At 38.7% G+C, this 22874-nt stretch overlaps 1 protein-coding gene across 1 annotated transcript in view; it reads left to right on the top strand.

Annotated features, from left to right (window-relative positions):
- Positions 1-7772: 7772 nt before the first annotated feature.
- The window catches only part of npas1 (neuronal PAS domain protein 1), a 37209-nt gene continuing 22107 nt past the window's right edge, over positions 7773-22874 (top strand). Inside the window, exons 1-3 of the mRNA XM_058413711.1 lie at positions 7773-8421; positions 16394-16569; positions 20309-20544. Of these exons, the coding sequence (XP_058269694.1) occupies positions 16475-16569; positions 20309-20544 (331 nt within the window). The 5' untranslated portion in view covers positions 7773-8421; positions 16394-16474. The remainder of the gene's footprint in view (positions 8422-16393; positions 16570-20308; positions 20545-22874) is intronic.

The following is a 22874-nucleotide window of genomic DNA, read 5'->3' as shown; positions in this document are numbered from 1 at the left end:
TCTGTGAACATGTGAATGTGGAGAGAAATGGTTGCAGAGGCCTGAAGTGTGATCTATTTAGATAGCACCAAGTCTCCCTCTCTCTGTCTGTCTCTCTTCCCTGATAAGCATGAGTGACAGAAAGTAAATATTTGACAATGACAGTGGCTTTGGCCAAAACACTCCCTTTCTATTACTGTGTTTAGATAAACCCTGATTTTCATGTTTAAATAATAGCATTGCATTATTGTTTATTATACTGTATCTACTCACATCTGAGGGCCTGCCATTTATACTCAGTAATGTGTGCTTTGTCATGGAATTATGTGGAATTACAGTTTTTCCCTCAAAATACCATTACATTTCGTCCCTGCAGCCTGCTCGGGCTCAGACATTTTATTTTGTTCTTGTGTGAACTTAATTATTTTATGTGTGGTTAGTATTGTGCATTCATAGCTTTTTATTAGCTATTCCAGTCTTGTTTACTGTCTCTCTCATATTCCAGGCCCGTGGCTCCCGTGTCCCATCCTCCTGCTTTCTTATCTGTTTTCTTTTCCTCCCTGTTTTCCTTTCACCCCCACCCCTCTCCCTTCCTCCTCCACCTCTCTCTCTCTCTTCCATTCTCTCTCATTCATTCTCCCACTCCTCTCCCTGTCCCCCTGTGGCACACCGTGTCATGTCCCTAATTTATTTATAATTAGTGCTCTTTGTCAGAATGCAGGGGGAATGTTAAAGTACATGCTGCTTCTGCCTGAGTACAAATGGCCTAGTCTTCTCTCTCTCTCTCTCTCTCTCTCTCTCTTTCTCTCTCTCTCTCTCTCTCTCTCTCTCAGAGTATTTTCTTTTTGCACCTCAAGCGCAGCACACTTAAGTTTCTTTCTCCTCTTCTATCTCTTTCTAATCTTCTTTTTCACCTCAGTATTTCTTTTCTTGTCTCTCTCTCTCTCTCTCTCTCATATGCCCTCAGAATGTTGCTTCCATTTAAGGACGCAATTGAAACTCATCTTTCTTTCTTGCTGTTGTTGTCACGTTAAATATCAGCCGTTTCAAATGTGCACAATAATGTAGCATGTTGACTCTTGGTGTGATGGCAGTGCAACTACATGCTTAAAGGACAAAAATGTTAAGCTTCAAAAGGCTTTGGATAAAATACAAAAGCCGGGAGCCCATTACCTCATAGGCGAGTGTTCAAGGACAAAAACCTTTCATGAAGTACTCATTGATAAGTCATACCCTTTTCACTTTAATTTACTATGATGTTAAGTGTGGTGGAATGCCATTCAATGTCATAGCAAGTTCATCATCAGTGTACTAAAATACACATGACCAATTCTACCTTGGATTCTGTAACTATTAAAGTTTGGATGTGACTACATTGTATGTAAACCAGAATGAAATAAACCTGGGAGGGACTGTTACAGGAGGGCTTTTTTTTATAAATAAAAGATGGCACTTAATAAGGCAAGTGGCAGCTCAGTAGTTAAGACATTGGACTACTGATCAGAAGGTTGTGAGTTCAACCACCAATTTGCCATTCCTGGGCCATTGAGCAAGGACATTAACCCTCAACTTCTCAGTTGTATGAATGTTATTTGCATTAAGAATAGTCTGTGTTACGTTCAACTCAGCTTGAAGCGTTTTACAAACAGTGGAAAGAGCCTGTAAGGGAGAACCAATTTGTTGATATTTCTGGTGATACTCTACTTAACAGCAGGCAAATTTGATGCGGTGAAATTGTTCAGGTGACAATGAGAAAAGAAAATTGGCTATGGACAATTTGGCTTAAGAGCAGTGTATATGGCAGTCCTATATAAAAGCCTAAGCTCTTTATGAGGAATGAGAGAAACCTACATAAACATTTCTGAAGGCTTATTCCAACAGTTTTCAGCTGTCATAGACTTTTTTTTGACATTCCTGATGTTACACCTGATGCAAACGACAGATCTGTAGCATAATCGGCATATGGTTGTGTAATGACATGTTTGTAGTTTAATGTTTGGCCTTACGGCATTGTCAGTAATATTTTATTACAGAGGGGTGTTCATATGTGAGTCCTACATAAGCCATTCATAACAACATATCTAAGCCTACATAAACATCCATAAAGACTGAATCCAATGGGAATCAGCTATTTTTAAGACTGGTGTTATCAGTTTATTCTCATCCTTAACTATTAATATCCCAGAATATGTTTGTGGTTTACAGGAAATGGGGTTAAAACCATGTGCCCCATATTCTTGCACAAATGGACTTAAACACTGACTTGCTATACATTGGTCTTTGAACTATTAGTGTCTTATAAGCTACAGGTTATAAGAAGATGTGTGCTGTAAAACTCCAGAGAATCCATAAGTAAGATTCAAAGCATGTATGTTGTGCATCCAATTACCAATCAGTGGCTTGACTAACTGAAATCATCTCTTTGCCCTTGGAGTGAGGAATCACCTGGGTCTTCGCTCTGCTCTCCTTGTGATCTCTCTATTCGTTCTTGTGTGCTGCATCCCCCTGCCTACCCCTCTCTTCCTCTACTCCTTCACCATCGATCCCTTCATCCCTCGCTCCCGCTCTCCACTGCCCACGGCAATGCCGTCCTGCAAGCTTTGATCACAGGGCCAGGGAGGAAATAGGAAGTGGGTCAGAAAGTTGGGCTGGAGACTGCAGGAGAACAAGGCTGGCATATCGAGTAGGTGAACAGAGAGAAGGATGGAGGGAGGGATGAAAGGGAGGGAGGAAGGAGGAAAGAACGATGGAGGAGAAGGAGGGACAGGAGACACCAATCGTCAGAACACATGAAATGACAAAAATAATAAAACAACAGGAGACCGTGGAAAAATGTGTATTTATTTGTTTAGTTTCCAAGGTGGCACAAGAAGCATCACACCCAGTATCATGGCTGGCAAATCGATACGGATTTGATAGATGTGCCTCTTATTTAAGCAGTGATGATCTTGCAGGTTATGTATTTGGACTGTTTTCTGCCGCTGTCTGCATGTGCTGCCCGTCTCATTGAATTGCACATGTTATTAGTATTTAAAACAGCTCATTAATATTCAGAGCTCGTTAAACCTCCTGATGTCGTCAGCTAACCTGGGACCAGGTTTATAAGGAAGCAGCTATGGGAGCAGCCTGGTCAGGGAATGGTGAAGGGGGGCATTCGCATGGGAACATGGGGTTTGTGCTTTAGGTGAGAGGGGGATGAAGGGATCGAGATTAAGGGGTTCTGGGTCGGAGGTAATTGGACCAGTGGGAGGTTAGCCAGGTACTATCATGCAATATGAGCACACATTTATATGTGCATTCACACACACATACGCAGCTGGACACAAAATCACATAACACACGGTCTGGCATGTTCACTAAAAGAAGAGAGTAAATTATGGTGGTAATTACTTTTTGTGCTGACAGAGCTGGTGAAGGGTACGAGATGTGGAGCAGGACAGCAATGGGTCAGTGCTGAATAGAGAATGAGAAAGTGCAGGAGGGGTCTAAATTATTCCAAATAAAATGAATCAGAGGGAGAGTTAGCAAAAGTGCTATGTTAACGTGTAGGATTTTGGCTGCTTGGATGTTCTTGCTGTTTAAAGGATGTTCAGTATATTGGGAATAAGATTTCCAGAATAGGCACAGGACAGTATTTATGATTATAGCAGCAGTTGTTAGGTACAAATCTACAGCATCCAGGTGTGAAGGCTTAACAGTTTGCATTAATCACAGAAGACATTTGATTTGACATTCAGGAATACCATTTCACTGCAGTCCAGAACATAAAAAAAGAGTACATGGCGTACATTTTCGGCAGAATTGCCTAGAACATCTGAGTGTGGCTGATGCCAACTGAGCTCAGCTGCTGCAATGCTGGCTCATTAAAGTCTCGTTTGCACATATATGAACAATTGAGATATTGTGATAAGATATGGATCGACTGTTTAGATTATTATATTGTTTGGTTAGTTTGCAATTCTTAGCTTCCTAAATGGGCTTACTTAGAACGCTCTCTGATGAGGAAGCACTAAACGCCAAAAGATAAGGATTCTAGATGAAACCCTATTTACAGTGTAGTGAAAGTGTGTCAGTTTGGAAAGTAAAAATACTTTGAGTAACATTCTTTCTAGAATCTAATGCAGCATGCCTTTTAGTATTGTGCCTTCAAAAAATGCTGAAATAATGAATTCAATTAAAGACAAAAGAACTGTTATACAATATATAAAACCTGCTGAATATCACTTTTTCTTACTTGGCATATATCTTTACTTTTTTGTCTGTCAGTAACTGTTTAATCCTTGTGAGTGTTGCAGTGGAACTGGATCCAGCCATAGAAACACTGAGGGCAAGGAAGCAATACACACTGGATGCTAGTCCATCACTGGGTTACACAAACACACACACACACGCACACAAATGGTTGTCTTAGCACTTAGCCCTGTGAGTTCTATCTGTAGACAGGTATCTGTTATTCATGGGGTTTTGTGCAAAAAGAGAAAAGGAAATAAACCTTAAGGAATATCCTTGTCTCTTCTCTCTCTCTCTCTCTCTCTCTCTAATGCACTCATTCACCAGGTGCTCATCTCTTTTGATCCATCAATTTAAAGTAACTTTTTGAAAGCCCTGCCCATTGAAAGTGATCAGTTTTGTTATACTGGGCTTTCAACTGAACACAGTGTAGATCCTGATGATTACACCATAGTTCCTAGTTCCAAGTATTAAAAGTGTGTTGTTTTGTATTAAAAATGTGTGCAGCTCTGTCTCACAGGTAAAGGCGGAAAGATTACGCAGATGATAATGAGATCTCTAGACAGCAGTGATCCAAGGGCAGTGCTGAAAAAGTGCTGAGAGTATGAGAGTATCTTCTTGTGTCTCCAAAGTAGATGACTTACAGATCACATCGAAAACAAGAAAAAATAAATACAAATGTAAATATCAGCAAAATCCCTGTCCCACACATACATACACATTTTACCTGAATAGATTGGGCAACTTTTTGACAGTTCTTCCTAACCCCTGTGTCCGGTGTGTGATTATCACAGGCACAAATTTCAGTATGATTCTCTATATAGTAAAAAATAAAGTTTGCTCAAAACACACTAAGATCAGTTGTTGAGGCAATAGGTGTTTATGCAAAACCCATATTATGCAACAACTTTTAAACAATGTAATATGTATCTATATTAAAGTGTATCTTTTGAGCTGTTTCATTAATACATTTGGGAATTCAGGCATATACAGGGACAAATTCAGGGCTAAATTTGTAGTTCCACATAAACATGGATGTGTAGCAGTTTCACCCTGATGGCTCATGAATACCACAAAAATTAATTTGTATTGAATTGCTGAAGGGTGGCATGCTGGCACAGCGGGTAGCATTACTGCATCACAGCTTCAGGGTCCCCAGTTTGATCCTGAGTTAATTTATGGGGTTTCATGTGTTCATGTCCTCATGGGTTTCCTTAGAGGTTCTCCAGTTTCTTTTGACCTCCCAGAAGCATGCTATTAGGTGGATTGGCTATTCTAAATTGGCAATTAAAAATTTGTTGTCAATGTGCGTGTGAGTGGTTTCTGGTTCCCTGTGATGAATTCGCACCTTGTGCCCAGTATTCCTGGAATATGCTCCGGATCCACTGAGCAGGATAAAGCAATAATGAAAGCATGCTTATAATTATATAAATGCTTATAAAACTACATTTACTACATAAGATCAGCTTTCTCACATGTCGGTCTCAGCCTGTTTTAGTGAAACAGCTACAGTGAATTTGTGAATTTCCCTTTGGGATGAATAAAGTATCTATCTATCTATCTATCTATCTATCTATCTATCTATCTATCTATCTATCTATCTATCTATCTATCTATCTATCTATCTATCTATCTATCTATCTATCTATCTATCTATCAGTTTTAAATTTGTGTTATATTGTAGATCCATATTCTGAATGCTTATTAATGGAGACATAAAATTTCTCAATTTCTAAATTTATATCTCTGCTCCTTACCCATATACTACAGATTCAGGAGATGAACATTTCCTGGACTAGTGCTGGCCAATATGTTAATATAATATTGATCAGAATTCCTCTGTGAAATATTTTGCAATTCATTTATTTTTTTACAACTTTATGTTTTTATATAACAGTCACAAACTCTGATTGTATATACAGTGCAGACGTCCCTTTTTGTTTTGTACAAAATGTGTTTTAGTTTATGATTGCTTTTTTATATCCGCATTATTGAGTCAGTGCAAAAGAATTTTAGATTTCTAAATATTATTTTTCCAACAACAAAAAAAAAACTGTGACAGAAGAAAAGTGTTTGCATGTCAGTTGAAATAAAGCAAAATATTACATAACAGATCACTTTTCAGACAAAAAAACCATATTGAAGTCTGCTGCGTTTGCATGCAAGAAAGAAACAAGTGTGACAGGCGAAGTCTCCAGAAGAACTGTGACAGATTGTCCAAAATGCTCTGTAAAACTTCCTTATAAAACCACACAGGTTGTCCCTGAGAATACCTGAAGGGTTATCACACCAGATACTGACTTTGTTTAGTTTAAACATCACTGTTTATTATTCATTATAGTCATTCTTTTGCTCTTTTTATGTAAAAAGGTTTCATTTCATTATGTTTAAGACATCTTTGCTTTACAGCCTTTCTTTTATGTGCTTTTAAACTGTACATATAATATAATTGGGGTTTTTTAATTTCATTTTTCCCCTTTTCTCTGTTAAACAGTTTATTTATTTAATAAAACAACAACAACTGTGCCATTACCGGTGCTTTAATAGCAAGCCTATGTAGTATATCATCACACATGTCATGCATCACAGAAACATCTTTAAATATCAAGGTAAGTAAATTTTGTTTATATCACTCACCCCTATCTTAGACTATTACCTGGATGGTATGATATCTTTCTTTATGACCTCTAAAGTCCAAATCCCCACCCTTCCTGCTGTCCCAGTAATCAACAGGGTCTCTTCTTCATACCCCCTTCCTATATGGTTAAACCCATATTAGCTGCCTCTAAATTGAAATGGTACTTAACTGAATTTATGTTGAGCTCAGTGCATTAACTTCTGCTGCGTGTTCCAGTCTTTATGTTTCTTTGGGCCTTTTCATGATTGCAGAGAGAGTACGAAAATGAGAGAGAGAAAATTCGAAACCCAGACCACGAAGTAGACAGCCTATCAGTATTCAGTGGAGAAAGTGAGTGATGGAGAGAGAGAGAGGGAAAGAGAGAGATGGAGAAGGGTAAAAAGGAGGGGGCTGATGTATCAATATTCTGAGTAGTGTTTGAGGGCAAGGGGAACGAACGGGGGAGGAGAGAGAAATAGCTTTCGCAAAAGCCAACTAACTACCCGAGTGAGATTATTTGCTTATATGTGTGAGTGGGATTGGATCTGGAGATCCTCCGATTGATGTGAGAGGATGCTCACTTCTTTGCGTAATGTCTGAGAGATAATGTGAAAGTGGCAAAGGAAATGGTTTACATTGTGGTTCAATGTGATGGAATCCTCTCCTTGTTCTTAGGCAAAGCCCTCCTCTCTCTCTCTCTCTCTCTCTCTCTTTTACTCTGGGTGCTAATCAGCATTTGAAAGGCAGCTTTGACAGTGAGAAAGAAAGTAAGGGCCAGTCAGGAGGAGGAGGAGGGAGGGTAAACGAAAGCGAGTGAGAGACTGAGAAATAGAGGGAGGAGTAGAAGTGAGTGGAAGGGAGAGAGAGAGAGAGAGAGAGAGAGAGAGAGAGAGAGACTGAGGCAGGGGCTGTACAAGCATGCCTTTTATATTTACTAGCAATTGCAGAAGAGAGAGCGAGAGGCACAGAGAGCAACGAGGAGAGAGAGAGAGAGAGAGAGGTGGGGGGAGTAAAGAGACAACTGGTGTGCATAGCTTGCTTTCCCGAGAGGAAATAAAGAGAATAAGCTCCTGCTAGGCTAGGATAGGAAAGAGAGAGAGAGAGAGAGAGAGAGAGAGAGAGAGAGACTTTATCTTTTCCCTCAAGTCATATCTGAGAAGTCTCTGAGCTGTATGGTAGGAGGAAAAGTACAGAAAGAGGGAGAAAAACGACAAGAGTTATAGAGAGGGAGTGAGTGTGAGACGCGCAGGTGTCTCTGCCATTGCTACCGCGCGCACAGATGCAAACACACACGCGCACACACACTCTCTGTGTTGCGCTTGCACTCGTGGTGGATAGCGAAGTCTGAGTGTCTGCCTGGTCTTTTGTGTAAACTGGATTGTTCTCCGTCCAGTCTGACCCCTTGTAACCCCCTAGAGAGCGAGAGAGAGAGAGAGAGAGAGAGAGAGAGCGCGAGCGCGCCTATGCGCGTGAGGGTCCTGGAACGTGTGGGTCGTACGTAAGGTATTCGTCCAAGTCCAGGGGCATCCGAGGAAAAGGAAAGGAAGGAAGCGTGTGCTCCAGCATAGCCGCTCAACACTGGACATGCACATCAGGTTAGTCCACTTTTGGTTTCTGTTCTGGAAAGTGCACACACACACACACACACACAGAATTCAAGCACGTGCTGTTGGTTCAGATTCTGGCAAGTCACTGTTTAATGTGTGTTAAATATAACATTAGAACATTGCGCTCCTGTTCCTGAGTGTTGCTGACTTTGGGTTTCACTGTCTTTTGTGTGAGTCTCTGTGGCTTTGCCGTGCACTTGTTAGTAGCCATGTGCCTGAAGGTTTGATGGTGGGAAAGTTTGGGACTGTCGGCACACACACATACACACTGTTTTCTCTGTCTCAGTGCTGGAGGAAGAAGTGCGCCGGGATGGTGATGATGATGAACGCAGCCCGCTGCTCACGGCTATTCTACATTATGTCTCTGTTAATTAATGGATTTTATAGGATTACCTCATCTATAATGATGCCCCTTTCTGTGTAAGCTACTTACCAAGAGGGAGAGGATAACACGGTTTTGTTATCCGATGCCTGTGGATTTAATCACTTGGATTAAGCGAGACTATTGAACATATTACTCCTTGTAATGAACAAAACTGAACTTAGGTATTAAGCATTAATTAAGCATTTTGACTGTGTGAAGAGATGAAGGATTGCTGTCAGTGGAGAATGAGTGATTGCTGTTATTTTTTAATTAAAAAACTATTCAGATTCAGATCTTTTCAGTCTTCGCTGGTGTTATAAGTGACCTTATCCTTAACAAAAAGAGTGGCATAGTCGACCTTAACAACAAACAAAATGTATTATTATTATTATTATAATTATAATTATTTTTATTCCACTGAAACTGCTCCCAGCATGGGCTTCCTCCAGGTACTCCAGTTTCCTCCAACCTCAACAGCAAATAGGTGTATTGGCTACTCTAATAAATAAATATACATAGGCCATTTGTTTTGATCAGTATTTATCAGAAGCAACTATATTTATCTGTGATGCGTCTACCTTAAACATCAATTTCATCCTAATTTCCTTCTGAAGTGTTTATTGCCAAATTAATCCAGTTTCTTAATAAATATATGAAGATAAGACCTTTTTTTAATTCATCCCGATCAAAGTAATAAAGATGAATACCAGATAAACACTGCCACTTTGGTGAAAAGTTTTGTAAAGCAGCAGGCTGGAGAACAGCTTAGTGATGCGATAAAGACTTAAAAAGCTCAAACAGTTAATCTGAGATTAAAGTGTTTACTGATATGTGTGTGTGTGTGTGTGAGGGAGAGAGAGAGAGAGAGAGAGAGTCGAGACACTCTGTTTTCTTTTCTTTTTGCTGTCCATAGCTCATTTTTGTTTTAGTTTTTTCCTCAAAAAAAAATCTCTGTTTCTCCTAAGGCGTCTGATTTAATCCTAAAATCGTCTGCAAAATATCTCTTTTTAACCATTAAGGCTGCTGTGTTCTAGAGGACCTTAATTTCAGGTTAAATAGACTCATGAGGGTTTAGAATATTTTGCAATGTAATTTCTTCCATGCTTTCCTGTACAGTGAATGAGCGATACATCATATATGTACTTCTCCAACTCTACTGATCATACAGACTTCTCTGGAAATATTAAGTTGAAACTGTAGAATTGGAAAGGAAAATATAAACATACACACAATGATGGGGACTGTTGGAGTCTTAATGCTGTCATAAGCTCCCACACATTTGGAGAGACTGAGGTGAGAGAGCAATAGGACTGTTTACGGTGCAACACACACACACACATACACACACACATACATATGCACAGAACGCGACGGACAGGTTCAGTGACAGACAGTGTCAGTGGAGTGTCAGGAAGAGGCTGTTGGTGTCACACTCGGTTGACCTGATCTGTGGTCAGCCTGTCCACTGGAGCCCGCTGTGGCCCTTACATAACATCTTCTGCCATTCATAACCCACTCTGCAGGGACACACACAGATATTTTTATATACTTCATATACACAGTGCTGCTTCAAAAAAAAGTGGAAGCGTTGTTTTCAGCCTGGGAAATACATAAAAGTGGACTGAGTGCATACAGTGCAAACAGGTGCCTAAAGCTGATCAGTCACTCTCTCTTATAACTTGGTGTATAAAGATAGATAGATGGATGGAAAGATAGATGGATCCACATTGTATATTCAGACATATTTAGACATGGTATATAAATAACATATCTACATGATATATCTATCAAAGATCTAAATCACGTCTAAAATAACCTATTAATATTAAAACCAGTAAAAAAAAAAATCATAATTTATTAATAAATTCTGACTTCAGATTGAGATTCTGCTGTATTAAATAATGGAGCATGTGTACAGTATTAATGCTCGGAAATATACACACCATCCTTTCTGTGCTTCAAGGGAATCTGTTCTGCATGGAGCTGGGTGATCATTGCTATGTGTTGTGTGTAATTTGTGTGTGTGTGTGTGTGTTCTTTTAGTTTTTATTGTGGTTAAGTTCTTCATAACGATGTGTAAGAAAACTAAGTTTATAACCTCATCTACTAAATATTCCTTAATGCCTTAGCGAATATGGAAGGTTTCCATTGAAAGTGTTTCCTTTCATGAATAAAGAAAGAAAGAAAGAAAGAAAGGATCGACTGCATTAAATATATGCATTGTTAGGCAAAGTTTAAAAACATTTGCTTTTCTTTTCCTCTTTCACACGTAAACATCCGCTAATATGCATCTACACACCCTTTTTTTTCTTTGGTAGAGTTACTGTTCATTCATTGTGAGGGAAAAAGACAAGATCAGGAGCTCGACATGCTGATTGGTCTCACTCGCTGTCCATTGCTTCACCCTCATCATATCTGCAGCTGGTCAGGGGCGGGGCAGGGTCATTTTGATCTAATCAAACTGTGTATTGATTCCATTAGATAATTAATGGTGTAGGAAAAGCAAAGCCGTGAGCTCCAGCCCTGGAGAGATGAGGGGAACCTTGGAGGGGGGAATGATTGCGAACCGCCAAGGTCGGGCATGAAAAAACATAGGCGTTTGCTCAGAAAGACAAGAGGACAGACTACTTAAAAAAAGAGAGAGAGGGAGCAAGATGGACAGTGCTGACTGATCAGTAGTCAGAAAATATGAGACTTCACCTGAATTCTGAATGTAATTTAGATGAGGAGAAATTTTTTTTTGGAATATCTACTATATAATATAATAATAATAATAATAATATAATAATAACTGCGTGTGGATATACCTGACCATATAGCGGTTCTCTTTTTCAACTATTTACTACTATTTAGTAAATATGCAATTATGCATAAATCATTTGAAAATATTTGTAATTAAATATTTGTGACGGATCTTGGCAACTTTAGGCTTTACTTAAAGTTCCCTGCTCCTAGGCTCTATATGACAACTACTTTTTTTTGTAGAATTTTTTTATCTACTTAAATACAATTTTTTAACCATACACCTTTATGAAAAATGTGTTGAAGGTGATTAATCTGGCATGTACTTACCTTTGATTGGTAATGAGTATATCTTATATATATATATATAGATCCATATATCTTAATGCGACAGGGTTATTTACATTATTGCAAGCATATCCAACAGATATATAAACTATACAGTATTACCATGGATCATCAGATATACTAAATTTATACTAAATTTCTGTTCCATTTCTGATATGCTTTTCTCTTCTCACAGTCTGACCGTACTTCCTCCAGTCACCCTTATCGCATAGCTGGATAAGAAAATTGTGGTTTCTGTTCTGTCTTCTGTTTATCTGTTTTCACAGCATGGAAATCTAGCTAGAAGAAATTTGGAAAACATAATGTTGGTGTAAAACGTCCAGTTAAATAGTGACAGAACAGACAGCACACAAGAAAATGATGAGGGAAAGTGATAGGTGGCATGAGTATGAAGCGTCAAACAGGGTAATGTTTTGTTAGGGGCAGTGGAGTGAATGGAAACAGATGGGAAAACCATAATTAGTGATTAGTGGACAGTAAACTAAAACAAATATAAAATTAAAAAAAAAACAAAAAAAAAACATGGAGACCATTCAGGCGTTGGCAAGTATACCTGCTGAGTGGCTGCAAAATGTTTTTAATGACCAGTCACAGTGGGTCATGAGCTTAACTTTGCGCCATAGTGCGCTGTGAACAACAGCAGTAGAAGATCAAGAAGTGTTTTATTACAATTTAGCGTAAGCTCCGATGTTCATTACATTCTTTCGATGACTTTAAGTTTTCCGTAAAGTGTATATAGAGTAGCGAGTGAGGTTACTGAGAAACATTTAACAAGTGCCTTACTCCACGTGATCTGCCTGTACTCAATCAGCTTTTAGTGGTGAAATGACCACCTGAAGGTCAAGGTCCTGAAAAAAAAAAAAAAGTTTCCACAGCTGACTAGAAATCTGGTGGTCATCTCCATACAAGTGTGTGTGTGACATTTAAAAACAGAATGGCAACGTAACATCTGGCATGTAAATATGGGGTGAATAACACTGGGATTTGTGTGTGTGTGTGTGTGTTTGAAGCTGGATAGCTGCATTGTGTGCGTGCAAAGTGGCTTTAATGTGTTCATTTCCTTGTTTGGCCTCTCTGAGGGGTGGGGCGGAGCATGCTAACGAAGCTCTGACAGCTGGAGGCCCTAATTAATGATCCCTTCTGAAAACAAACAGCCCAAGCTCTGCCAAACATAAACCCTGGCCTCATCCCCAACCGTTGCCCCGTCCCCAGCGTGCTTCTGTGTTCCAGCCACAGTGCAAACCCACCAGCCACCAGAACCTGCCATTACTTCTCTCAGGGCCAAGAGTTTAAGGCACAGTGGACTTTGTTAGTCTTCAAAAAAAAAAAGAAAAAAGAACAGCTTTACACTTTATTGGACAAATCTCAAAAGAATAGCACAAAAATACCTTGGTATAAATTTATATATATAAAATGTACAGTCTTACAGCCTTAGATGATAATCTGGATCACATTGGTGCACATCAACTTTAGTCATGTATAAATGTTTTTATTATTATTATCATTATTATAATAATTATTAATATTTAAAAATATCAATAGTAACAATTATATAATGTTTCTGAATACCCAGAAATCAACCCTAGACATTTGCATGATGGACAAAATGATAGATTTTTAAAAAAAAAAAATTATATATCAAGTGGTAAAGCAAGAAAAAAACTGCAATGTAAATCATAGACTGAAGAAGCTGCTCAGGTGAGTAGGAAAACGTTTCAATCTAACTAAAAACAAGTCCAGTTGACATGGACACAACTTCCAGATGACAGAGAATCTTCACAGACAATGTAAATCATACACATTTAAAAAAAAAATTATTTTACGCAATGGTACAGAATGGTTTTATCACAACTTGTCAGGATTATATTTAAGTTAAATCATCGGCTGTGTAAATATTTTCTCATCCCACAGAGTGGAATAAAAAAGGGTACAACTGAGTGCAAAGGTTTATATCCTTCTTGTTTTTGAGTGGGAAAAAAAGGCAAATGTACCTTTGTCATTTATCCACAAAAAGAAAAGCAGAAGAAGAAGAAGAAGAAAAGTGCTGCTACATAGCAATACACAAACATAAGACATAATCAACTGGGAAAAAAATGTTTTAAAAGATAATTTGCCTTTTCATGATTTAAAGAAGGAAGACCGGTATAGCATAGGCATACTTATTCTGTAATAGACAATTTATATTAAAACCTTAATATTAACCATCTCCAGACTGATTTACAGGCTCTGACTCTGCAAAAATTAGCTCTCATTATGTTTGATTGGTAGAAATTCATGTTGTTCTAAGGGTGCACAAAATTTTGCACTTGTATTTTGTAAGCCGGCTGCTGAATCAGAATCACATCTAAACACTTGTTTATATTGCTAGTACAGAAGTGACACTTTTGACATCGAATTTGTCTTATCTTAGGTGACGAGCTGCTTCACTCTTTGCTCATGGGTAGGTCTTTGGGTGCGTCCATTTTTAAAGAACATGCATAATGTCACAAACAGCTACGGGTTATAAAGTTAATTAAATGATTATGGTGGACGGCACTCCGCTACGTCTAAAGAGTTAGTGAGGGTGGAGAGAAAGATTCTGATGATTAGATGGAGGAAGAGATAGACTAAATACCAGAGAGGACTTTGATAGGGTTGATAACATGAGAGAGAGAGAGAGAGAGAGAGAGAGATGAGCATTTAGGAGTGTAGCTTATCTTACTTTGATCCTATGAACATTCACAGAAGAGAGATGTCATAGCTGGTATTTTCACAGTGTATGTCTTTGTAGTTTCAGTGACTTTCAGTGAAGAACACTCAGATTTGGCTAGTAAATAGATAATGGTCTATCATCGACTAGCTATAAATTACATGGGGTTGGCCTACACTCTAAAATATGTTTGTTCATTTGTGTCAAAAGACACTTTCTTCACTTATGACACAAGCTCAAGCTGCCTCATTAAATATTCACTCATCGTAATATAATTATCTCAGCAATTATTCGCAAATTAGCTAACTACGTACCTTAAAAATTTAAATAAGAGCCCTGAGAGTGTTTAACACACAAAGGACAGTTACACACAGTTCTATTCTACTCACAGTTACATGTGTAGAAAGTTGCTTGAAGATATGATGCTAGCGAGCCACTAAAATGAACTAGAATGGTATCTTACTAGCAACAGCTAGCATGGTCAGTCCTCTTGTTTGTAGCTAAGCCACGCTTATTCCCCCTTTAGTTTCCATGTTTGTTTTTTGTCAAAGTATGGAATGTTCTTTCTTTCATATTTTCAAAAGAACTTTCTAGCTAGTAAGAAAAATAAGGCCTTTAAATATATTTTAGCTAGTTAGCAAAATGGCATTCACAAAGGTCATTAAATAACACACACTGATTCTATTTAACTTATAACATCTGGCAGATTGTCCGTCCACCCTCATGTATATTCTTTCTCATTGAAACAAAGTTTTGTTTTGTTTTTAACTTGTTTTGTCTAATAATTTTTTGTGCTCCATAAAGTAAATGCAGGATTTAAATCCGAAAATATATTTCTGTCTGATAGATATTTCTTCAGATTGCATTTTGGTCTCACATGCAGCCTCAATCAGGGGCAAGAATTTCTCATCCACAACGATTCAGTGGTCCCCAAGCAACTCTCCTGTGAAAACCTCTGGTCAGTTCTCTATCGGAAGCAGTGTATAAGCTGTTCTCAGGTCTGCTGACATCATTAACCACATCATTTCAAACCACATCATGTATATGTTCTTATTTAGTCCCTAAGCTTTCCTCAGTCACGATGAAGCGGATAGTCCAACGTTAAGCAGCTGCTAATGCAGGTTTAGCTGGGTTGAATGTCAGGTCATAGATTTCATCGACTCACACCAGAGGTCACACGGATGTCGGTGTGTGTCTATGCGTGTGCCAGGTAAGGTCAGAGAGGTGATGTAAGTCCAGGGCTTTATGCCAGAGTGGTTTAGATCAACGATAGTGCTGAGTGGCACCCAGGGCTGGCCAGAGGGTAGCGAACACTGGTGGGGGTGACACCAGGCTGCTGGAGGGCAAGCCAGCCCTTTAAATGTCATACAGACTAGCCAAGCACTGGGGATTCCACTGAAATGGCAATAGAAACTCTGGACACTGGACCAGATGAGTATGTATGGGTGTATTTGCATCATTCAGTGTGATCATTTGAGGGTTGCTGTCATTTTCAATAATTCATATCTATATTACAGACATTATGTTGAGATCATTTTGAGAAAAAGGTCTTTCACACATCATGTAAACCATGTTAAGGTGTTTTGTTTGTCTGATTCTTTAAATATTGTTTGTATTCCAAATAACAGGTAAAATATATATTATATAAAGTAATATAAATAAATTTTTTTGTATATATTTTGCAGTTGTATTTCTACAGAAGAGATTGTTTAGGACAAATTGCCATTTTGAACTAATCAACAAAACATGAGGGTTGTGACTTGATCTGCTAACCTCTCTCTTCATCCCTCTTGTCTTCTATCTCCTCGTCTCTTCAGCCCCTCTGCGGGAGATCTGGGTCTGACATAGCCTCGGCCGATCGCAGCCTGCATTAGAGGCGGCGGCGTGCGTAGTACAGGATGGCGGCCATGCCGTTCGTCAGCGAGGGAAAGTGTGTTAGTGTGGAGTGGGACTTCCTGCAAGGACTCCTCGCCAAGCCGCCCACCCTGCCCTGGTGAGACTGCGTGTTATACATTTCAATAATCATGCATGTGTAGAAACCATGAATATGTATTTATATACATATATCTGTGTCATTTCTGCTCACTATTACAGTTTACATTCACACAAATTACATTACAGCTTGTCCTAAAAATGATCCTTCAAAGAATTGAGAACAAAAGTTAGAGAGTATTTACTTAATTTTACTTTAGTCTTTACTTAACAAAAGTAAAGACTAAATTGGTTAAAGGAGGAGATGTTCCAAAAATATTCTCCTAAATAAACCTGTTATCACAAAAACATATGAAACTATAAAATGAACTAGCACGGGGAATCTCACCGGATTACAAACTCTAACTTTAGTCTTTGTCACTTTATAACTTTTTGTGAACACTGTGTCATGTGAATTGTAATGAATTTAGAAGCCTGAATTTTAATCAGTCCAATTATATTAATAAGAAGGTGAATAAAACAAAATCGCACCTCATCAAAACTGGACAGCAAGGAATGTCCGAAAAATAAATGCTCCAAACAATCAAAAAATCAAAACAAAACTAAATTTCAGCACAAAATGCACATAAATTAATAATCAGGTTTTGCTGCCAATCCTCAGGGGTAAGTTACTTTCAGACCCACACACCTAATAACACAACACAGTCAGGCTGAAATACACTAAGATATAGTGCACGTGCAGGGATAAACTTCCCTCAGTACGTGACGGACCGCGCTTCGTTCCATTTGTGAGACATTAAAGAAATTTCAGTGGAATTATTAACGTCGCCTCGTCTGTAGGTGGATATAAAACTCAGCGTAATCGATGGTGCCGTATTGATCGTGCCTCTCCAGAGACGTTCTGGTGTAATAACGAGATGTTTTAAAGGGCTCTTTCACACACAACACGTCTGTTTTACAGGCAGTGAGAGAACACAGCACAACTGTTATTAGTAAACAGAGAGAAGATTCAAGAGACTCATGTGCAGATTAATAGACACATATTCTTACTCACACACAGTTATGCACTTTACTTAAGGACAACACGACATATTTTTGTTCCCTTGTTAGTTCTTGGATTCGAGCTAACATGCAGAATTGATCAGCATGAGTCTCAGGAAAAACTACATATTGACATTTTCATCCTTCAGAATGTAATGACGTGTAAACCTCTATACATTGTCTACTGTATGTTTGGCGTGAAGTTATAATAAAATAATATAAGCCTTTGAAAACAATTCCTATCGACACTGCTCGGATCTCAAATCGCTTCTGAGAGGATTATTCCTCATGTGCAATTTATATAAGGAATAAAATTGGTGTAGGATAGTAATCAATGACAGGCTGGTGTGTCAATGAAATTTTCCAATAACAACACACCTTATGCAAATAGATAAATTTTAGTCCTTAGTTCTGCGTTGTCTTATGTAGCTCTGCGTCTGTGTAGCACCGGGGTCCAAGAGGATCGTTGTTTTATTCACTATGTACTGCATCAGCTATATGTAGTCGAAATGACAATAAAAACTTCTTTGACTTTTGACTTGACTTGACATCCTGGAGTGTTTTATTCCTCTTATACAGCAGCAATTTGCCAATGCTGAAAATGTATTTACTTAAAAAATGACAGGTCATACATTTTTATTGCTTTATAAAGTTAGTCACCTTACAAAAACACTAAATAAACGTCTTCTATGAACAAATTGCCAAGCAAGTAATAGTGTATCTTGTTACTGTAGAAATTATAACACATTAGAAACAAGTGCATTAATATAAACCGTGCAGCGTCGACTTGTAAGAGCTGCTGTTATAGAAAATTAATCAACCAATCAGCTTTCTGCAGCAATGTGGCATCAGCAGACACAGCAGTTCATATCGATTTAGGGCAATGTAGTATTAAACTCTAAAAGAAAGAACACCAGAAAGGCCTTTGTCCTGTATGTAATTATCAGATACCATACGTTAATGTGCTTTTTACCCGTCCTTTGTTACACGATGCTGTAAAATCTGGACACTCCGCTCACAGGTGAGGAAGAATAAATTTCCTTTCACAATCCAGTCAAATCCCGACTTCATCAAAATCTAACCTATCATTTCTTCCTGCCTGAATCACCTTACAGATCACACATATGCTGTAGCTAAGCTCCTAGCCACTATTTACAAATGAAGCTTTTTTGAAGGCTCATTTATTTTTCCTTTCTTCTCTATAGTCATACTGTGAGACACACGCATGCACACACACTTCTTTTCTCTTCGAATTCCTCCCCTTTCTCTTTGCTGTTACATATCTACAGCCCCCCAGAATGAGAATCAATGTCACAGACATGGGGTGTGTGTGAGGGGGGCATGTCGGCTCTTTCTTCCAGCACAGACACAAATTGTGGAGTCGCCGTGACAACATAATTCCCCCCACTCAGGCCCCACTGAGGGCAGGTCGATACCCAATCAGAGTGACAGGCTACCTGGCCTACCTCTCAGATGCTCCTTCTTCTCCATTGATCCCTCAATCAAGACTTGAGGCTTGCTACCCAGGAGGCAGGCTGTGAAAAGAGCTCAATGTCTGTATTCTTTCAAAGAATTAACCCCCTAGAACTGATCCAAGACCAGCCTTTTCTGCAGCTTCCTGGTGTGACATCAGTAAGCCCTAACTGACTAGACTGATCTCAGTTTAGTGCCTGCCTGGAACCAGGCACAGCTAATGGAAACAGGCAGAGAACAGGCTGATCGCTCCCTCGCTGCCACCGTAGGTTAGCTCTGCTTTCTCAGCCTCGACCTGCTCCTGAGTGCTGTAGTATAGAGGAATTGTAGTGGTGTGATTTGAAAGCACTCTCAAAACAAAGGCTGCAACAGCTGCGGAGAAGTGTGATACCACCTTCATGAGTTTTTGTTGTTGTTCTTCTTGTTATCGTTGACCTACTGAGTGATCTTTGAGTCATTTCGAAATAAAGCCAAGAATTTCTACGAGCAACAGGCTCACATACATTAGGAAACGTAAATTGTAAATATACATCTAGTGTTCTAGTGATGTGGAAAAAGAGATTACATTTCCTTTAAATCAATCCTGAAAAATGTAAGCTGAAAGAGAACATTATCCGAATTCTTAATGAGGTATTTAACAAGATCCGAGAAAGTTAGATTGTAACGTAATATTGTAGAATTATTATTACATTGTTCCTTAAAAACTCATCAGCTGCATTAATGGTTTGTTTCATAATGTACTCAGAATGTTGGTTAGACAAGCCGATCTAAATAGCTGCAAAAAACATTGTAGGAAATTTCTCCGCACACTTTAAAACCTAGTAGAGAGTAAGAGTTCCAAAAACTCAATAATTCCTTGCACCATGCTATTTAAAGAATGTTACTAGCTGCAAAGTCCAGCATGTTTTCTCATTAGCTGGGAAAGTCCAGATAATAGGTGAAAGTCTGACAAGAACTTTTTTTAATGGGCTTGAGGCATCAGTTTGTTTGTTTGTTTGTTTGTTTGTTTGTCTACTTGTAATATTCATTAAATCTGAGATGAATAATGATATTTGAACCATCTGAATTTAATCTTGAACGGCATCTAAAGCCTGTAAACATCACAACTAAGGTTTGTTCAGTCTCGGGTAAATCATAGAAAATGCCCTGGATTATTTGTTATAAGAGTTTTAACATTAGTCTGAAAAAAAAAACAAAAAAACAAATGAATGATTTTATTCTTCTGCCCACCGAAATCGCAAACTAATCATATCCTGTCTTCCACTCTCTCTCCAATCTCCTCTCAGTTTACAAAACCTGCGGAAGGAGAAGTCTCGCAATGCAGCTCGCTCTCGTCGTGGTAAAGAAAACTTTGAGTTTTTTGAGCTGGCCAAAATGTTGCCTCTTCCTGGTGCCATCACCAGCCAGCTTGACAAGGCCTCGGTCATCCGTCTGACCATCAGCTACCTGCATATGAGGCATTTTGCCAGTCAGGGAGACCCGCCCTGGAGCCCCCTGCTGGAGGGGGACAATAACTGCAAGGGTGAGCACTGACTGCAACTCACAGCTCTGATTTTCATTATTAGGAAATTTGTAAATATATATATATATATATATATATATATATATATATATATATATATATATATATATATATATATATATATGACTAGACAGTTTTGACAAGTAAATATGTTATAAAGTTTAAAACACAATTTTTAGTATTAAAATTACAGAAAATTACTTTGTAATAACAATTTATGAACCCTTATTTATACAAAGCTATATTGAAACCTGATTTATTTATTTTTTTAGATTTTATGATGTAATGCCACTTGCTTGTTTCATAATCAATTAAAACTTTTCTGTGAGGTTTTCAGCTTCATCTAATCTTCATTTAATCTTCCTTGATAGAGCTTCATTGCTCAAAGACAAGACTTCTACATCCAAGCTTGGTCATTAATCTCATTTCAACCATGATTTTTTTTTTATATAGCTTTTATTAAACCGTCTCAAATTAGATAAGCTCACTGGCAGCAAATGCTGTTTTTTCGACACAGACCTGCTCAAACCACCCGAAGTCATGTTCAGATGCATTTCATCCTCTGGCATCAATGTAGCTGATTTCCCTGTCAGTCTGAAACTCCATCATCCATCCATCATCCTCAGTGGTCAGAACCTGGCTATGAGCCATTTCTGAACTCTCTTAAGGAATTTATTTTGTCTTTCATCTTTTATCTTTCTTTCAGTTTTTGAAAAGAATAAAGGGTAATGAATCATTTGTATGTGCTGTCTTGCATTAAAATGAAGAAGAAATACTGCTTTCAGTAAAATATGTACATTCAATGCAGATATTTGCATTGAAAAAATCTTTCCGTGTGCCACCGTGTAGGGAAAGAAAGCGAAATGTAAATATTTCAGTGGAATTATTAGAGGAAAATACAAACAGAATTTCAACATATCTTTAAAATTGCCATGTGTATGAGGCCCTTATTGACAATAGCATCAATCAGAGAGCCATTCACATACGAGAGCGCTATTAACAGCGGAGGTGGCTGAGAGCAAGCTCCAGCCAAACTCAATTCTAACATGACAGTGGCAGGCTGTCGATGAATACAAATGCGTTATTAATTTAAATTATGAATTTAAATGGAATAGGCTATTATTGTCTTATAGGTCGCCTGTGTATGTCACCGGGGATACTTTCACTTTAAAAATTGCAGAGAATGTAGAGTGGGGAGATGGAGTTCACACACACACACAGACACACACACACACACACAGTAAGAAAAGTAATTGAGATTGCGCCACAGGAGTAATCACTTGCAGTCATGCGGAGCTAAATACGGCTCATCTGAAATAATGCATTTACTGGTTGACTCGCAACTTTAGGTGGCACAAAAATATATATCTAACTCTGTTTTTTTGGGAACAAAATCTACAGTCACCTTCATGCAGTGTTTTTTGTTTGAGGACTCATTTTTGAGACCATTTGGCATCATGGTCTCATCCGATTCAACTTATTGTTCATTTCATGCTCTGTAAAGCTCATCATAAATGTGAATTGAACAATAGATCTGAGAGCCAATTAGCCGCTTCCTGTGGGCGGATATTTCTCGGAGCCGGCTGAGCCGGACAAAAGAGGGAGAGTCCTTGCTGAAGCTTGTTAACAAGTGGCCGGACCAGAGGAGTCTATTTATGTGCAACATCTCTGTTTTACTCTGTGTGTGATCCTCATTATGTCTGTCGCATTAAAGTTCCACACAGCTGCTACAATAGCCAGGCGTTGCTTTCTGTCTCTGTCTTTCTTACTCACATGCGTCCGATCTATGCAAACAAAATGACTGGAGAAAAAGAGACAGCACTCCAAAGGAGGAGGAAATTATCTGTGCAATTTGTAATTACGGGCATTAACTATGTAACGAGCAGAGCATAATTACAAGGGTTGCTTAATTGCTATTATTACAGAGGTGTAACAGCTTAGCTACAATTAGTAGTCCGCTTGCATGAGTGTATATCCCAGTGTTTCTGAAAGAGGGAAACCCGACTGTGAGTTTCTGTGTGTGTGTGTGTGTGCGCGTGTGTGTGTGTGCATGTGGACGATTGACTAAAAACACAATGTAAGCTAACAGTGGTGGCTCACTTATCCTCATTATCACATACCTACCAACACTTGATCTCACAGTAAAAGGAAGCCATGCTTAAAGAGGCAAAACCCGGATTGCATGTGCTCAGTCACTATTAGAGCACGCTGCGCTTCATGTACACGCAGGGACAGAGGGATGGTTCCAGCACATAGGGGGCAAAATTTCAGCACCAGGCATACTGTCAGAGCTGCACACCACTTGGCCCATTTTAGTTATTCAGTTGAAC

Source organism: Hemibagrus wyckioides, linkage group LG17 (genome assembly GCF_019097595.1).
Source record: "Hemibagrus wyckioides isolate EC202008001 linkage group LG17, SWU_Hwy_1.0, whole genome shotgun sequence".
In the NCBI taxonomy this organism is placed as follows: Eukaryota; Metazoa; Chordata; class Actinopteri; order Siluriformes; family Bagridae; genus Hemibagrus; species Hemibagrus wyckioides.
Note: the sequence above shows the minus strand (reverse complement) of the source record. Positions and strands in the feature narration are given on the sequence as shown.